Source organism: Dendropsophus ebraccatus, chromosome 3 (assembly GCF_027789765.1).
Source record: "Dendropsophus ebraccatus isolate aDenEbr1 chromosome 3, aDenEbr1.pat, whole genome shotgun sequence".
Lineage (NCBI taxonomy): Eukaryota > Metazoa > Chordata > Amphibia > Anura > Hylidae > Dendropsophus > Dendropsophus ebraccatus.
In genome coordinates this window covers 110,386,289-110,404,008 of record NC_091456.1, presented here as the reverse complement: position 1 = coordinate 110,404,008, position 17,720 = coordinate 110,386,289, and the positions used below count along the sequence as shown (strand labels likewise).

The window sequence follows — 17,720 nt, the reverse complement described above, 5'->3', positions numbered from 1 at the left end:
GCAGCCACTGTCACCCCCAGCAGTCCCCCTGTCATCCCCAGCAGTCCCCCAGTACCCCCTGTTACCCCCAGCAGTCCCCCAGTCACCCCCAGCAGTCCCCCCTGTCACCCCCAGCAGTCCCCCAGTCCCCCGTCACCCCCAGCAGTCCCACAGTCACCCCCAGCAGTCCCACAGTCACCCCCTGTCACCCCCAGCAGTCCCCCAGTCACCCCCTGCAGTCCCCCAGTACCCTCTGTCACCCCCAGCAGTCCCCCAGTCACCCCCAGTACCCCCTGTCACCCCCAGCAGTCCCCCATTCACCCGCAGCTGTCCCACTGTCACCCCCAGCAGCCCCTGTCACCCCAGATGTCCCCCCCAGTAGCCCCTGTCACCTCCAGTAGTCCCCTAGTAACCCCCAGCTGTCCCCCGTCACCCCAAGCAGCCCCTGTCACCCATAGTCACCCCAGCTGTCCCCATGTCCCCCCCAGCTATCCCCCTGTCCCCCCCAGTAGCCCCTGTCACCTCCAGTAGTCCCCTAGTAACCCCCAGTCACTCCCAAGTTGTGGTCATGGTGCCAAATGAAGAAGAAAGCGAAAAGTGAGCTACAGCAATCAGAGAAGACATCACCTGTAAGTCATTAGTAACTGCACTGTAATAACTTCTATAGTGTGCAGAGCCTTTGTACCGTTGAGGTCTAAAGGGTACAGTGTATGGTTTGTGCTAGTGTACTGACACAGCCTTGCAGTTGGTATAGTACACTAGCGGGAACTGTTAAACACAGTGTCCCCCCTCCCCCATTATGGAGCACAGTCTGGCCCACAGGGGGTTAAGTTAATCCCTGGGGACCAGACTGTCAGTTCTGAACACCCCCCCCCCCTTTCCTGCTTCGCAGCATCTGGTGCTCGCTTCAGCATGGAAGGGGTAATTTAACCCCTTTCTTTCTGGAGTGGGTGCTTTCAGGTCGGTGTTTGGACCTGAATATGGACTTCAGCAATGAAGGCCATGTTCAGGTCAAAACCCTCAACTGCAAATGTCAAAAACACAAAAATCACTTTTCACAAAGACAAAAACACCAGAAAAAATGCAAGCTAAGCCCACACCTAGTAAGTCTCCCTTCACATGTCCATGGACGGTTTTACACTCAGGAAACACTGATCAGGAAGCCTTTCAGGAAGCTTCAGGAAACCATCAGGGTTTCAAAATTTCAAAAGGAAGGAGAAAAAAAAAAAAAACTCACCTGCTGCTGGCTGCAGCATTGCTCCTGTCTTGCTTCTCTCTTTGCTTTACAAGAAAAACTGGTGGCCAGAGGCATAATGCTACCTCCAACTAGGAGAATAATTGACTGGGTCGGGAGTATGTTAAAGGGCCCGGTCTAGGAAACAGATAGAATTCCGGACAGTTGCGGAGCTGTTTAAAATTCTGGATTCCACCATATAATTGTTTGGAATTCTATACAATTATAGGCCATGTCCCATAATTTCTGGGGCTATTTTCCACCCTTCAGGAAAAATCCAATTAGAACCCTTTGGGTCAGGAAATATATACAGATTTCCTGATAAGATATGTCCATTTTTCTATATTTGTACTTTCGATATTTAAATTTCCGCAGCAAGCCCTATCATTACCTATTGACTTTAAGGCTTTGTTCATACAATGTTGTTCATACAATTTTTTTTTTTTAATGAAGTACTATTATTACTGTTTTCAGTAAATATAAATACAGTGGTGCCTTAGATTACAAGCATAATTCGTTCTGGGACCGTGCTTGTAATCGAAATCACTCTCAAACCAAAGCATATTTTCCCATAAGAAATCACTGAAATACAGACAATTGGTTCCACACCCCCAAAATAATGATTTTTATAATCTGATTAACATAAAAAACAGATGCAACAAACAATGAGAAACAGCTGAATATGTGATATTATAGGTTACTGTACAGTATAGCAATCAGCATGTGGAGTATAATGTATAGTAAGGGCATAAACCTGAAAAACAGCAGCAGTTTGTAGATACAGGATGGAGCTGCAGATCCCCATAATGCAGTAGACTAGTACAACAGGCTAGAATAGAGAAGCAGGGCTGCTGTCAGAGGTCACATGATAGTAATGGGCAAGGGTGTGTGTTCAGCATGGACCAATCAGGAAGTGGGAATCACAGAGCTGTGCAGGAGGACAGTGACAGAAACTTTCCTATACAGCAGTGTGAATGGCTGAGTGTAAGTGCAAGTACATTATAGCAGCAGTGTGTATAGCTGAGTGTAAGTGCAGGCACAGTATAGCAGCAGTGTGTATAACTGAGTGTGAGTTCAGGCACATTATAGCAGGAATGGAGAGGATGGGAAACACAAGGGCTCACAGAGACTGCAGGGAGCATGAAGGAACGAGCAGGGCAGATGTGGGCAAATAAATGCAGCACTCTCTGTCCGGGGAGAGAGGGGTTACAGCTATGAAGAGATTACCTCCACAGTCCTTTGCCCTGATGCAAGCCCCGGCCTGAAGTGGATCTGCCATGATTTGGAAGGTGAGGGAGACTTCTTTCAGTCTTTCCCCATACATCATGTCATTCACCAATGTAACAACCTAAAACAAATGATATAACTTCCTACTTTCTACGACACATTTAGTCGAATAACTAACAGTAAATGCAATTTTATGGTTGCTATATTAACATAGTGTCATTTTTTTTATAGATACGATGGGAAAAAAATATCACATTAGGAGAACCTCCCGGGTTTCTACACTCCTGGTGGTGGTAAGTGTAATTTTATTATATTTGATATTGCTTAGGATTGCAATTTGTAAGGCTAAATTACAGTAAAGTATTAAAGGACAAATGGGATTCATATTATGTGGTCACTTATTAAGCTAATATTATTGTCTCTGTAATTTGTCTTGGTATACTATACTCTTCTGTAAAGTTTTTTGAAAAGAAAAAAAATAGTATGGTACCATGTTAGGCTACATGCACACTACGTTTAACAGTGTCCGTTGCATAGCCGGGCTGCATTCAGCTTGTTCCTGCAGCCGATACCTCTGTTCTTTTTTTTACAATTGACTTGCGGGCACTGTTTGGTGTGCTCGCAAATCAATTAGTCAATCACTTCAATGCAATGTGCGTTCTCCGGCTGACTTTACATTGTGTGAACAGCTATTATTTCCGGATGAAGTTTTTTGAACAGTGTCCTAAAATAATAGGCATGTACGTTATCTTAACACCGTACTTAAGAACGTGCGTTAAAATAGCAATATATGAACACAGAGGGCAGCCCCTGCAGTAAAGAACGGACGCTGATTCCATTGCAATCAGCATCTGTTCTTTACTCAAAAATAACAGTTGTGTGAACATAGCCTTAGCCTGATACATCACATAGATAAGCCAGTGCAATAAAAAGGGACTTGTTGTAAATGAAAGGTTATTTAGAAGTCCACGATTCCTGGTCAGTTCAGTCTTATCTGTGGATTATGCCCATGTAGTGGGTCATAAATCCACATGCCAGGTTTAATCCATGTGTTAATGACTGGAATGTTTTTATCCATTTGATTTCCCACACTAGAGATTGTGACGCCAAAAATGATGCCCCAACCAGCCCTGTAGGTGATAAAAAGTGCTATGGTTCTTACATCAGTACCAGATTTAAAAAAAAATGTAATTGGTCTAGGTATTTTTATCCCTTGTGAAAGATTATGTGATTCTTTTATCATGTGATAAAAATGACAGAAAAAAACTAATATGCATTTAGTTTTAATTTTTTTTTATACCCTACCCTCCTATAGACGTCTATAGGGGAAAATGCCCAAACTCATTCAACAAAACTGCAAATGCTCTCAAGAAAGCCAAATTGTGCTGTCAAAATAAACGCCACAATAAAAAACATTGTGGGTACTGCATTTCATTTTTCCCTATTGACTCTGAGATAGCATCTGGCCACAGCATTTTTGAGTCAAATGCCAATTTTGGCATTTATATTGGTGTTTTGTTCTTTTTAAATCCGGAGCAGTCCAGAACTGTGCGTCACATACATCTCTATCACTTTTGTTTTTTGTATAATGGGTGGTTAGGAAGACTTGTGGAACATTTCCACCTGAGAATACGCCCGATGAATAAGGGCCCTATTCTACCGGCCCGATCAACAGAGATGCTAGACCAGCGCTTGTTTACTGGGCCTATTCCACAGCCCGATAATTGTTTAGCAAGGGCTGCAGGGACATCGTTACCGATGTTCTTGCAGCCCTTGCAGCATACATTACCTAGCAGGGCTTCTCCTCCGCTCCGTCTGACAGCTCAGTCAGGCCGCACCGAAGCTGATGCTGCGCCGCAGGACCCGGGGAGGAAGACGGAGCGGAGGAGAAGCCCTGCTAGGTAATGTATGCTGCTTCTCAAATCGTTGGTTGCCCGCCGCGCACCGCTATTCCAGGAAGAGATGCACGGTGGGTGACCGACGATTTTAGGTTTGGGCCTAAATAAACGATCAGCCGATGACACGATCATCGGCTGATCATTTTCTCTATTCCACCGAGCGTTAATCGGCCGAATCGGGCCTTACATGGATAACTGTATGGATCCCACTGTAGAAATTTCAGCTGCAAAACTATACTTTCAATTTGAAGCCAACATGTAAACATACCCTAAGGCACATACCTGGTTTGTCTGTGTTGAAATCCATCACTTAGATCAGTAAGCAGTATCGGGTACCTAATGTCACATGGCGAAATAATTTTCTCAAAAGTTGTCCAAGCAATCACTATTCTTGGCTAAGAAGGTGACTGCTAAACACACAGGGGGATTGGCAAACATTTGTTATTCTCCTGCTGTGCTGAAGAACAGCCTGGCTGCCTCAGTCAGACACTCTGGCACATTCCTGTGGATAGCGGGTCCACTGAGGTGAAAACGTAGTGTTTAAGGCGAGCTAGACTGTACGAAATAAAGAAGACACGGCTTCTTAAAACTTTGTAGTTACTTGAGGATAAATCACAGATTCAAATGTTGTGTTCTATTCTCCCCCTCCCCTCTCCCCCCCATTATATATACTTTTGTTCATCATGGTTTTTGGGGGGGGGGGGGTTTTGGGGGTGGGGGGGTTATCTTACCCGCTGCATGATTCATTTTGGCTCATTTTTTTAAAATAAATGGTTATAATTATAATTATGGTTATAATAAAAGGTAGATTTTATTGGGTGATTCTGTGATTTATATTTATATACCTCATGTACATGAAAAGTGTTTTGCACTAGAATTAAATGTTACATCTGTGATTTCGTAGTTACTTAAGGAACCTGACAATCTGCAGTGCCATCTGATTTTCTAAAATGTGCTGTTCCTTTATTCTTTGTAATTTACTTCTATTTAAAAATATCAAGTCTTCCAGTACTTATCAGCTGCTGTATGTCCTGCAGCAAGTGGTGTACTCTTTCCAGGCTGACATAGGGCTCTCTGCTGACACCCCTGTCCATGACAGAAACTCTCCAGAGCAGCTGCAAATCCCCATAGAAAGCCTCTCCTGCTCCCAAAACTGGAAAAAATAACAGGATATACAGCAGCTGATAAGTACCAAAATACTTTACATTTTTTAATCAAATTAAATTACAAATCTCTGGCACTTTCTGGCACAGTTGATTTGAAATAATTTTTTTGGAGTAAACTACTGCTTTGATAATAATAATAATAATAATAATAATAATAATAATAATAATAACCTCACATTTCCACACGATATACAATGTTACCATCAGCATTATAAAGGACTAATGATCAAAACAGGAGTACCAAACCTGCAAACCTCATATGTAAAAAAAAAAATGTCTGTGGATCTGGGTCAGCTATTGTACTATAGAGTAGGTACGTTGACTACTTACATGAGACTACTATGCTGTGAGTGGAAGGGATTTTAAAAAGGTCACATGAGTAAATAAGGTTTATAGGGTAGCTTCAAACGTACCGCATCGCAGTGGGTTTTCTGCTGCGGAACCGCAGCAGACTTGATGGTGCAGATATGGTGCTGTGTTCATTCATTTAGTCAAATCTGCTGCGGATCCGCAGCAGAAAATCCACTGTGTTGCGGTATATGTGAAGCTACACAGAAATAGCATACTTTTGCTTTTGGGTTATGTCTACTATAGCAGCTCAACCATAGTCATATGAAGCAGTTTCAGATATGAACCATAAAGCCATTGATAAAATGAATGCTTATTCTGAAAAGAAAAAAAAATTACAAACTTTTTGATACATCATTTTTTCTAGTATAGTTTGTTTTTGTATTTTTGCTGACGTCACAAACTGTTTTTGGAAGAATGCTGCTATTTTTCTGACAGTTCTTCATTTAGTTTTTAAGCCATATAGAAGATAGAAACATTGTCAGCAGAAAAAGTCTGCCTTTTAGTATTTCCATTCTTGTTATCTTAGGATAGGTATATGTTTGTCCCAGGCAGATTTAAATTCAGCTATTGTAGATTTAACTACAACATCTCCTAGAAGTTTGTTCCAAGCATCTACTACTCTTTCAGTAAATTGATTTTTTTCATGTTTCTGACCTTTCCCCAAACAAATCTCAGACTGTGCTCCCTTGTTCTTAAGTTAAAGTGTCACTGTTGTTAAAATTTTATGCAGAAATCAATAGTCCAGGTGATTTTAAGAAACTTTGTAATTGGGTTTATTAGGAAAATATGCCATTATCTGCATTTAAAAAAGACTTTTCCCAGGTCCCCCCTCCTTTCCTTTCTGTCATCCACTGCTCATTATCAGGAAATCTCGACTGTTTCACATCAGTCGGATCATGGCTGAGCTACGGATCAGGGAGGGGGGAGGAGGGAGATTAGTCCGAAGCAGAGAGCAGAGAACAAAGGATTACACCACAGGGAGCTGCTGAAAGCCCCTATTCAGAGGTCAGAGAGGTAAGCGCTGATGTCAGAAGAGAGAGCCTGGTAATGTAGCTGTAAATTAACTCTTTGTTGTCCTGTTTTGGTGCCTTATCTCACTCCACCCCTCCCCTCTTTATAGAGAACAATGAAGACAGGGGGAGAGCTTTAAACTGCTTTTTCATGATAAAATGCATTTTTCGGCTAATAAACCTAATTACAAAGTTTCTTAAAATCGCCTGTACTATTGATTTCTGGAAAAAAAAAATTAACGACAGAGACACTTTAAGTTTTTATTTAAAACACTTCCCTCTTGAACCTGCAGCAGGTCTTCAGAAAATTTTGCAGCAGATTTGAAGTTGCAGATTCAATGCAAAGCAAATCTAGGCCATCAAATCTGTTGCAGATCTGCTGCGGATCTGCGGTAGATCTGCTGCAGATCCTATACGTGTGAAGGCATCCTAAAACAGCCCAATACAACAAATTAACACTTTTTATCCAGCTAGTATATATTTCGAAATCAGAACGATACCTTAATCAGGCAAGTGCCCTTTGAGGGCACCTTATCACGGTGAGATGGCATGCTCTTTTTGATTAAATAGTTTGCTAAGAAAATCTTTAGAACAGGTTTTTATTGTGTGTACTCTGGAGGAAGTATATTCAGTAAGTCCTGGCACTTGCAGGTTGCTTTGCACTTTCCTGTTTTTGTACGTAATAGAGACACGTGAAAAGTTTTGATCGTTCCAGGTCTGAGTGTTCAGAACTGTACCATTTGTGAGAATGAGTCGGGAAAAGACCCCGCCAAGTGCGGTCCTCTCCCGCCTCTGTGTGACATGATAAGTCGGGCTCCCAATGTAAGTCTATTCAGCCTCTTCAGACTCTTTTTTTTTTTTTTTTAATTGACACAAACTAGGAACAGACTGAGCAGCAGCACGGTCTTCTCCCCACTCGTTTTTACGATCAATACAGGCCTGAACACTCATCAACACAGATCAAAATATTTGGCAGTTTTTTTGATAACAGGTATTACTAATATATTTTTAATTTAATTATTTTTACTAATATAATTTTTTCTTCAGACCACCCACCATTTTTGTAGACCATCTTTGAACCCATTCTATTTTATCGATATATTTTTTTAGGTTAGGTCTCCAGAACTGAAAACGGTATTCTAGATGTGGTGTCACTAGAGCTCTATACAGTCGCATCATAATCGCTCTCTTCCTACTGGTTATACCTCTAGCTATACAGCCCAGCATACAACTTGTTTTCCCTACTGCCTGCTTGCACTGGTGACTCATTTTAAGGCTGTCAGAATCCACTACCCCTAAATCCTTCTATTCTGAAGTCTTTGCTAACACAGAACTACCGATATGATGCTCGGATAGATGATTTCTCCTTCCAAAGTGCATTATTTTGCATTTGGAAACATTGAACTGCAGTCTCCATTGTTTTGACCATTTATTTAGTAAAGCTAAATAATTTTCCATATTACTGACGCCTCCCAGAATATCAACCCTATTGCACACTTTTGTGTCATCAGCAACAGACAAACCTTACCTACCAAACCTTCTCCTAAGTCACTTCAGTGCTTCAGCCTGTGCCTGGTGGTACAGTCACTTTAAAAAGAATAGGACCCAGAACAGACCCTTGTGGCACACCACTTGTAACCAGTCTCTGCTCAGAATATACACCATTCACAACAACCCTCTGATATCTATCCTTCCGCCAACCACAAATCCACTGAACTATCCAGTCCAATTTTCTCTAACTTCTCTTTCAACTTTTTATAGGAAACTGTCTTAAAGGCTTTGTTAAAGTCCAGATAGGCAGAATCCATGGCATCACCTTCTTACAACACTTTTGTAACATAGTCAAAGAAATCAATCAGATTAGTCTGACATGGATCAGTAAAATTGTTGATTTTTAGGTGATCAATCAATTATCTTCTAACTGGCCTCTAGTTACTGGGCTCTTCTCTGCTACCCTTCTTGTGTATAGGTATATCATTGGCCGTTCTCCAAACATCATCTCCTTTTAGCAGGGATTGGTTTTACAGATCTATCGTGAGGCCAACAATCACAGATCGGAATTCTTTAAGACATGATCTGGACCCATCGTCTTATTCAACTTAAGTTCCTCTGAATCATCGGCTTTTGATAACGCTGTGGTTGAACAAACAGAGGCAATGCTATGTCCAACCATACTGTGATTGTGAAGGCCTCCTCCTGAAAACACTGACCAGAAGTAGCTATTCAGTATGGGCGCCTTTACACAGAGAGATTTATCTTGCAGATTTTTGAAGCCAAAGCCAGGAACAAACTATCAGGGGCAGGCCTAGACTGCAGAGGGCCCCTGTGCAAAAAATGTGCTTGGGCCTCCAATAACCTACTGCTACCCATCTGCTTTAAAGGCGCATACACACAGATGAATGATATGTTCTCCCGGGTATCTAGGACTGTGGGCAGAGAGCAGGTATATAGGTGACGGAGATGTATTCTGTAGGCAGGGAGCAGGTATATAGGTAAGGGAGATGTATTGGGCAGGCATGGAGCAGGTATATTGGAGAGGAGATGTATTGGGCAGGCAGGGAGCAGGTATATAGGTGAGGAGATGTATTCTGTAGGCAGGGAGCAGGTATATAGGTGAGGGAGATGTATTGGGCAGGCAGGGAGCAGGTATATAGGTAAGGGAGATGTATTAGGCAGGCATGGAGCAGGTATATTGGTGAGGAGATGTATTGGGCAGGCAGGGAGCAGGTATATAGGTGAGGAGATGTATTCTGTAGGCAGGGAGTAGGTATATAGGTGAGGAGATGTATTGGGCAGGCAGGGAGCAGGTATATAGGTGAGGAGATGTATTCTGTAGGCAGGGAGCAGGTATATAGGTGAGGAGATGTATTGGGCAGGCAGGGAGCAGATATATAGGTGAGGGAGATGTATTGGGCAGGCAGGGAGCAGGTATATAGGTGAGGAGATGTATTTGGCAGGCAGGGAGCAGGTATATAGGTGAGGAGATGTATTGGGCAGGCATGGAGCAGGTATATAGAAGAGGAGATGTATTCTGTAGGCAGGAAGCAGGTATATAGGTGAGGAGATGTATTGGGCAGGCAGGGAGCAGATATATAAGTGAGGAGATGTATTGGGCAGCAGGGAGCAGATATATAGGTGAGGGAGATGTATTCTGTAGGCAGGGAGCAGGTATATTGGTGAGGAGATGTATTCTGTAGGCAGGGAGTAGGTATATAGGTGAGGGGGATGTATTGGGCAGGCAGGGAGCAGGTATATAGGTGAGGAGATGTATTCTGTAGGCAGGGAGCAGGTATATAGGTAAGGGAGATGTATTGGGCAGGCAGGGAGCAGGTATATAGAAGAGGAGATGTATTCTGTAGGCAGGAAGCAGGTATATAGGTGAGGAGATGTATTGGGCAGGCAGGGAGCAGATATATAAGTGAGGAGATGTATTCTGTAGGCAGGGAGCAGGTATATAGAAGAGGAGATGTATTCTGTAGGCAGGAAGCAGGTATATAGGTGAGGAGATGTATTGGGCAGGCAGGGAGCAGATATATAAGTGAGGAGATGTATTGGGCAGCAGGGAGCAGATATATAGGTGAGGGAGATGTATTCTGTAGGCAGGGAGCAGGTATATTGGTGAGGAGATGTATTCTGTAGGCAGGGAGTAGGTATATAGGTGAGGGGGATGTATTGGGCAGGCAGGGAGCAGGTATAAAGGTGAGGAGATGTATTCTGTAGGCAGGGAGCAGGTATATAGGTAAGGGAGATGTATTGGGCAGGCAGGGAGCAGGTATATAGGTGAGGGAAATGTATTGGGCAGGCAGGGAGCAGGTATATAGGTGAGGGAAATGTATTGGGCAGGCAGGGAGCAGGTATATAGGTGAGGGAGGTGTATTCTGTAGCCAGGGAGCAGGTATATAGGTGAGGGAGGTGTATTCTGTAGGGAGGGAGCAGGTATATAGGTGAGGAGATGTATTCTGTAGGCAGGCAGGGAGCAGGTATATAGGTGAGGAGATGTATTGGGCAGGCAGGGAGCAGGTATATAGGTGAGGAGATGTATTCTGTAGGCAGGCAGGGAGCAGGTATATAGGTGAGGAGATGTATTGGGCAGGCAGGGAGCAGATATATAGGTGAGGGAGATGTATTGGGCAGGCAGGGAGCAGGTATATAGGTGAGGAGATGTATTTGGCAGGGAGTAGGTATATAGGTGAGGAGATGTATTGGGCAGGGAGTAGGTATATAGGTGAGGAGATGTATTGGGCAGGCATGGAGCAGGTATATAGAAGAGGAGATGTATTCTGTAGGCAGGAAGCAGGTATATAGGTGAGGAGATGTATTGGGCAGGCAGGGAGCAGATATATAAGTGAGGAGATGTATTGGGCAGCAGGGAGCAGATATATAGGTGAGAGAGATGTATTCTGTAGGCAGGGAGCAGGTATATTGGTGAGGAGATGTATTCTGTAGGCAGGGAGTAGGTATATAGGTGAGGGGGATGTATTGGGCAGGCAGGGAGCAGGTATATAGGTGAGGAGATGTATTCTGTAGGCAGGGAGCAGGTATATAGGTAAGGGAGATGCAGGGCCGCCGATAGGGCAGTACAAGTGGTACTGCCGTATGGGGCCCGGACCCTAAGAGACACGGGGGGGGGCCTGGCGGGCCCGCCGGCCGCCGCCCCCCGACCGCTACGCTAGGGGGGTCCGCACGGCCCCCCTTGCCACCTGTTTTTGAGCATCCCGAGAAGCTGCGGCCACGCAGCTTCTCGGGATGCACTGATCGCTTTAATGTTCCGCCCGCACAGCGGGCGGAACATTAAAGCGATCAGAATACAGGAGAAGGACCTGTCAGCGTCCTCCTCCTGTATTCTCTCCCATAGGCTGCCGGCACTTCATACCAGCAGCCTATGGGAGGCCGGGCCGTGATCATGTGCCCCTCCGGCAGGCGTCATCACGTCTGCCGGAAGTCCCGTCCCTGCGGCTCGCAAGATGGAGCCCGAAGAGGAGGAGGAAGAGCTGCTTCCTGCATAGCGCGGATTAGGTGAGTAGGATGTTTGTTTTTTAGGGGCACCTCTGGGGGCGTTATTAGTGTATGGGGGGCACCTCTGGGGGCATTATTATTGTATGGGGGCACCTCTGGGGGCATTATTATTGTATGGGGGCACCTCTGGGGGCATTATTAGTATATGGGGGCACCTCTGGGGGCATTATTAGTGTATGAGGGCACCTCTGGGGGCGTTATTAGTGTATGGGGGCACCTCTGGGGGCATTATTAGTGTATGGGGGCACCTCTGGGGGCATTATTAGTATATGGGGGCACCTCTGGGGGCATTATTAGCTCATGGGGGCACCTCTGGGGGCATTATTAGTGTATGGGGGCACCTCTGGGGGCATTATTAGTGTATGGGGCCACCTCTGGGGACATAATTAGTGTATGGGGGCACCTCTGGGGGCATTATTAGTATATGGGGGCACCTCTGGGGGCATTATTAGTGTATGGGGGCACCTCTGGGGGCGTTATTAGTGTATGGGGGCACCTCTGGGGGCATTATTAGTGTATGGGGGCACCTCTGGGGGCATTATTAGTATATGGGGGCACCTCTGGGGGCATTATTAGTTCATGGGGGCACCTCTGGGGGCATTATTAGTATATGGGGGCACCTCTGGGGGCATTATTAGTATATGGGGGCACCTCTGGGGGCATTATTAGTTCATGGGGGCACCTCTGGGGGCATTATTAACTCATGGGGGCATCTCTGGGGGCATTATTAGTGCATGGGGGTACCTCTGGGGGCATTATTAGTTCATGGGGGCCACCTCTAGGGGCATTATTAGCTCATGGGGGCACAGCTGGGAATCCTACATACAGGGGGCACAGCAGGGAATCCTACATACAGGGGGCACAGCAGGGAATCCTACATACAGGGGGCACAGCAGGGGATCCTACATACAGGGGGCACAGCAGGGAATCCTACATACAGGGGGCACAGCAGGGGATCCTACATACAGGGGGCATCCCACACAGCGCAGTTACAATGGGAGCCTACAGGGGGGAGAAAGGAAAGGAAGTTGCTACAAATGTGCGGAGCCTAAATTGTTTGTCTCGCAGGTTCTAAGGGGATGAAACATATCTGGAAGGAATCATCATGGAGGTCTGGGCCGGATGGAGAGGAAAAGGGAAAGTAACGCCTCAGATCAAAGAAGACGTCACCTGTGAGTCCCTGTATGACACTTTTCTTATTTTGTAGAACATCATTTAGTAGGGGCGCCCCGAGGTGACAGCTACTACATTATCTGTACTCAGAGATATCACTGTGTTATCTGTTGTGTTACATAGGACTGCAGGTGACTACTACATTATCTGTACTCAGAGATATCACTGTTATCTGTGGTGTTACATAGGACTGCAGGTGACAGCTACTACATTATCTGTACTCAGAGATATCACTGTGTTATCTGTGGTGTTACATAGGACTGCAGGTGACATCTACATTATCTGTACTCAGAGGGATATCACTGTGTTATCTGTGCTGTTACATAGGACTGCAGGTGACATCTACTACATGATCTATACTCAGAGATATCACTGTGTTATCTGTGCTGTTACATAGGACTGGAGGTGAAATCTACTACATTATCTGTACTCAGAGATACCACTGTGTTATGTGGTGTTACATAGGACTGCAGGTGATATCAGGTGATTTCTCCAGGTTGCAGAAGTTCAAACTTCATCGTGCCCTGGTGTGCTGGTGTCTGTATGTCTGTATACATGTGTGCTGGTGTCTGTATGTCTGTATACATGTGTGCTGGTGTCTGTATACATGTGTGCTGGTGTCTGTGTGTGAGATCAATTCTAGAGAACTGGCTCATATACCCCATTTTCCCCAGTGGCTTAAAATGTAACCTCTGTTATACAGTTATAGAATTGTAGAACCTAAATGTGAACAAGGTGCAATTCAAATAGACACTCACTTGTATAGCTGCCTCTTGTGCTCTGTATGCAGTGCATTATATCCACCCCTGCAACGTACAATTTATAGCGTGTCTACAAGCCCAGCGGGGCTCATTATGATGGAGACTAAAACTTATACAAGAGTGGGGTAGGGGTTCCCCTGTATTCAGAATGCTGTTGAGTGCTAGGCAATGCCCCGTCTGGGATTATTGAATTTCGAGGGTCTATGCAGAGCAGGATAAAGACACCTCTGCTGCACAAACAGGATCTCCTAGAAAGCGTTCTCACCGCCATGTATTCGCTATCACTGGCTTGGGTGAGCTAAACTAGTCTGCCTGGGGGGGGGGGGGGGGGGGGGGGATTTGTATATGCTCACTAACATGGAACAGCCTCATTATATTAGCCTTATCAACATATTCTATGTTAGTGAGCATACCGGGGGGGGGGATATTGGTGAACATATACAAATTAAACAGCCCCCCAGACCCTCGAAATTCAATAACCCCAAACGGGGCATTGCCTAGTACTCAGCAGCATTCTGAATACAGGGGAACCCCTACCCCACTCTTGTTTAAGTTTTAGTCTCCATCATAATGAGCCCCGCTGGGCTTGTAGACACGCTATAAATTGTACGTTGCAGGGGTGAATATAATGCACTGCATACAGAGCACAAGAGGCAGCTATACAAGTAAGTGTCTATTTGAATTGCACCTTGTTCACATTTAATTTCTACAATTTTATAACTGTATAACAGAGGTTACATTTTAAGCCACTGGGGAAAATGGGATATATGAGCCAGTTCTCTAGAATTGATCTGAACCAAATTATACCTCCCAGCAAGGCGTGGGGCCAACACACTATTTTTTTTTTATTAATGTGGGGGGCCCAGACACTTTGGTTGTATGGGGCCCCGAAATTCCTGATGGCGGCCCTGGGGAGATGTATTGGGCAGGCATGGAGCAGGTATATAGAAGAGGAGATGTATTCTGTAGGCAGGAAGCAGGTATATAGGTGAGGAGATGTATTGGGCAGGCAGGGAGCAGATATATAAGTGAGGAGATGTATTGGGCAGCAGGGAGCAGATATAAAGGTGAGGGAGATGTATTCTGTAGGCAGGGAGCAGGTATATTGGTGAGGAGATGTATTCTGTAGGCAGGGAGTAGGTATATAGGTGAGGGGGATGTATTGGGCAGGCAGGGAGCAGGTATAAAGGTGAGGAGATGTATTCTGTAGGCAGGGAGCAGGTATATAGGTAAGGGAGATGTATTGGGCAGGCAGGGAGCAGGTATATAGGTGAGGGAAATGTATTGGGCAGGCAGGGAGCAGGTATATAGGTGAGGGAGGTGTATTCTGTAGCCAGGGAGCAGGTATATAGGTGAGGGAGGTGTATTCTGTAGGCAGGGAGCAGGTATATAGGTGAGGAGATGTATTCTGTAGGCAGGCAGGGAGCAGGTATATAGGTGAGGAGATGTATTGGGCAGGCAGGGAGCAGGTATATAGGTGAGGGAGGTGTATTCTGTAGCCAGGGAGCAGGTATATAGGTGAGGGAGATGTATTGGGCAGGCAGGGAGCAGGTACTGTATATAGTTTAGGGGGAGGTATATGGCAGGCAGGGAGCAGGTATATAGGTTGGGGGGAGGTATATGGCAGGCAGGGAGCAGGTATATAGGTTAGGGGAAGGTATATGGAAGGCAGGGAGCAGGTATATAGGTTAGGGGGAGGTATATGGCAGGCAGGGAGCAGGTATATAGGTTAGGGGGAGGTATATGGCAGGCAGGGAGCAGGTATATAGGTTAGGGGGAGGTATATGGCAGGCAGCAGGTATATAGGTTAGGGGGAGGTATATGGCAGGCAGCAGGTATATAGGTTAGGCGGAGGTATATGGCAGGCAGGGAGCAGGTATATAGGTTAGGGGGAGGTATATGGCAGGTATATAGGTTAGGGGGAGGTATATGGCAGGCAGGGAGCATGTATATAGGTTAGGGGGAGGTATATGGCAGGCAGCAGGTATATAGGTTAGGGGGAGGTATATGGCAGGCAGCAGGTATATAGGTTAGGGGGAGGTATATGGCAGGCAGCAGTTATATAGGTTAGGGGGAGGTATATGGCAGGCAGGGAGCTGGTATATAGGTTAGGGAAAGGTATATGGCAGGTATATAGGTTAGGGGGAGGTATATGGCAGGTAGGGAGCAGGTATATAGGTTAGGGGGAGGTATATGGCAGGCAGGGAGCAGGTATATAGGTTAGGGGGAGGTATATGGCAGGCAGCAGGTATATAGGTTAGGGGGAGGTATATGGCAGGCAGAAGGTATATAGGTTAGGGGGAGGTATATGGCAGGCAGCAGGTATATAGGTTAGGGGGAGGTATATGGCAGGCAGGGAGCAGGTATATAGGTTAGGGAAAGGTATATGGCAGGTATATAGGTTAGGGGGAGGTATATGGCAGGTAGGGAGCAGGTATATAGGTTAGGGGGAGGTATATGGCAGGTATATAGGTTAGGGGGAGGTATAAGGCAGGTATATAGGTTAGGGGGAGGTATATGGCAGGCAGGGAGCTGCACTGTATCTGCAGACATCCCCGTCCTCCCTTACCATCCTGTCCCCACTTGTGCTTGAAAACCCAGGAAGCAGGAGGTCTGTAAGAGCAGGAGAGGAGAGAACAGAGGGGGGAGGGGGGATTTCTTAAGGAGGAACGTCATTTAAGGTGGACCAGGCACTGGAAACTATCGGCCCTGGTTTCATGGTTTTATGTGTTTCTCTGGCAGCTATAGGCTATGTTCACACAACGTCAAAAATAGAAAGAAGGCGTCCGATTTCGAAATTTAAAATAACGTCCGTTTTTGCCGCGATTCACTGCTATGGCAATGCTTTAAAGTCAATGGAAAGACGGACGTCCAATGCACACAATATATTGAATAACGGACGTTTTTACCGCGGACATCAAAATAATGAACATGATCATTATTTTCGGACGTCTTTTGCAAACAGCGGACTTTTTTATTAGTTGATCACACACAGTTTTTCTTTTTTACAGTTCTTTCTCCGTTTTTACTATTAAATTCAATGGACTTTTCCATTAAGACACACCCAAAGGCCAATTAGTAATCCCAATTTAATGCCAACAGCTGTCACTAAGGGGAGACCAGCTAAATGACGTCCGTTATTTTAGACTCAAAATGACAGACGTCATTTTAAACTGAGCTGAAAAAACGTTGTGTGGACATAGCCATACAGTCTCTTTTTACCTCCTTTAGGCTGCAATTCTTCTTTTACCACATGTCTTAAAAAATGTGTTTAGCATAAAAAAAATCAATTTAAAAAAAGTTTTTTTTAATACATTCTCTATACAGAATGGGATGGCCGTCATTGGCTCTGGAGCTGAGCCTACATCATACAAGGCAGGTGTCGGCTACTATTTGTAGATGGCACCTACTGGTTAACGACCAACATTGGATATTGACGCAGGTCATTTAACTGTTTACATGCCATGATCAATATCGATCATGACATCTAAACAGTTTTGACACCTGTCATTGATGTTAGTAGCACCAGACATCATGGCAGCAAGCAGCTTCTGTCTGGGCTTAGGACCTGCCGTGACTGATCTAGAGAGCAAAAAAAAGGCAGGGTTCCACATTGGATGATATGTCAAAGTATAGAAAATAAGGACAAAGCAAATGGCTCAAGGATTACCTGACCAGGTTATGTAATGCCACAACCACAATAATAATGCATACTATATATATGAACAAAAGACTATGCTGTTAGCAACAATCAATCTGACTTTGTAATACATAACATAATGAAATAAAGAGTACCAGTAAAACGTTTAAATTGGTCCCCATGGCCAAGCCCTGTCCCATCACCCATCTTCTAACCAAAATAGAATATATCAGAGGAACATTAACCCCTTAGCGACCCATGACGT

The 17,720-nt window shown here is 45.0% G+C and overlaps 1 protein-coding gene across 2 annotated transcripts in view; it reads left to right on the top strand.

Annotated features, from left to right (window-relative positions):
- The window catches only part of SSBP4 (single stranded DNA binding protein 4), a 426,420-nt gene that overhangs the window by 146,267 nt on the left and 262,433 nt on the right, over positions 1 to 17,720 (top strand). For both annotated transcript variants that reach the window (XM_069962485.1, XM_069962486.1), the window contains one exon: positions 2,672 to 2,733. In XM_069962485.1, coding sequence (XP_069818586.1) covers positions 2,672 to 2,733 — 62 coding nt within the window. The remainder of the gene's footprint in view (positions 1 to 2,671; positions 2,734 to 17,720) is intronic.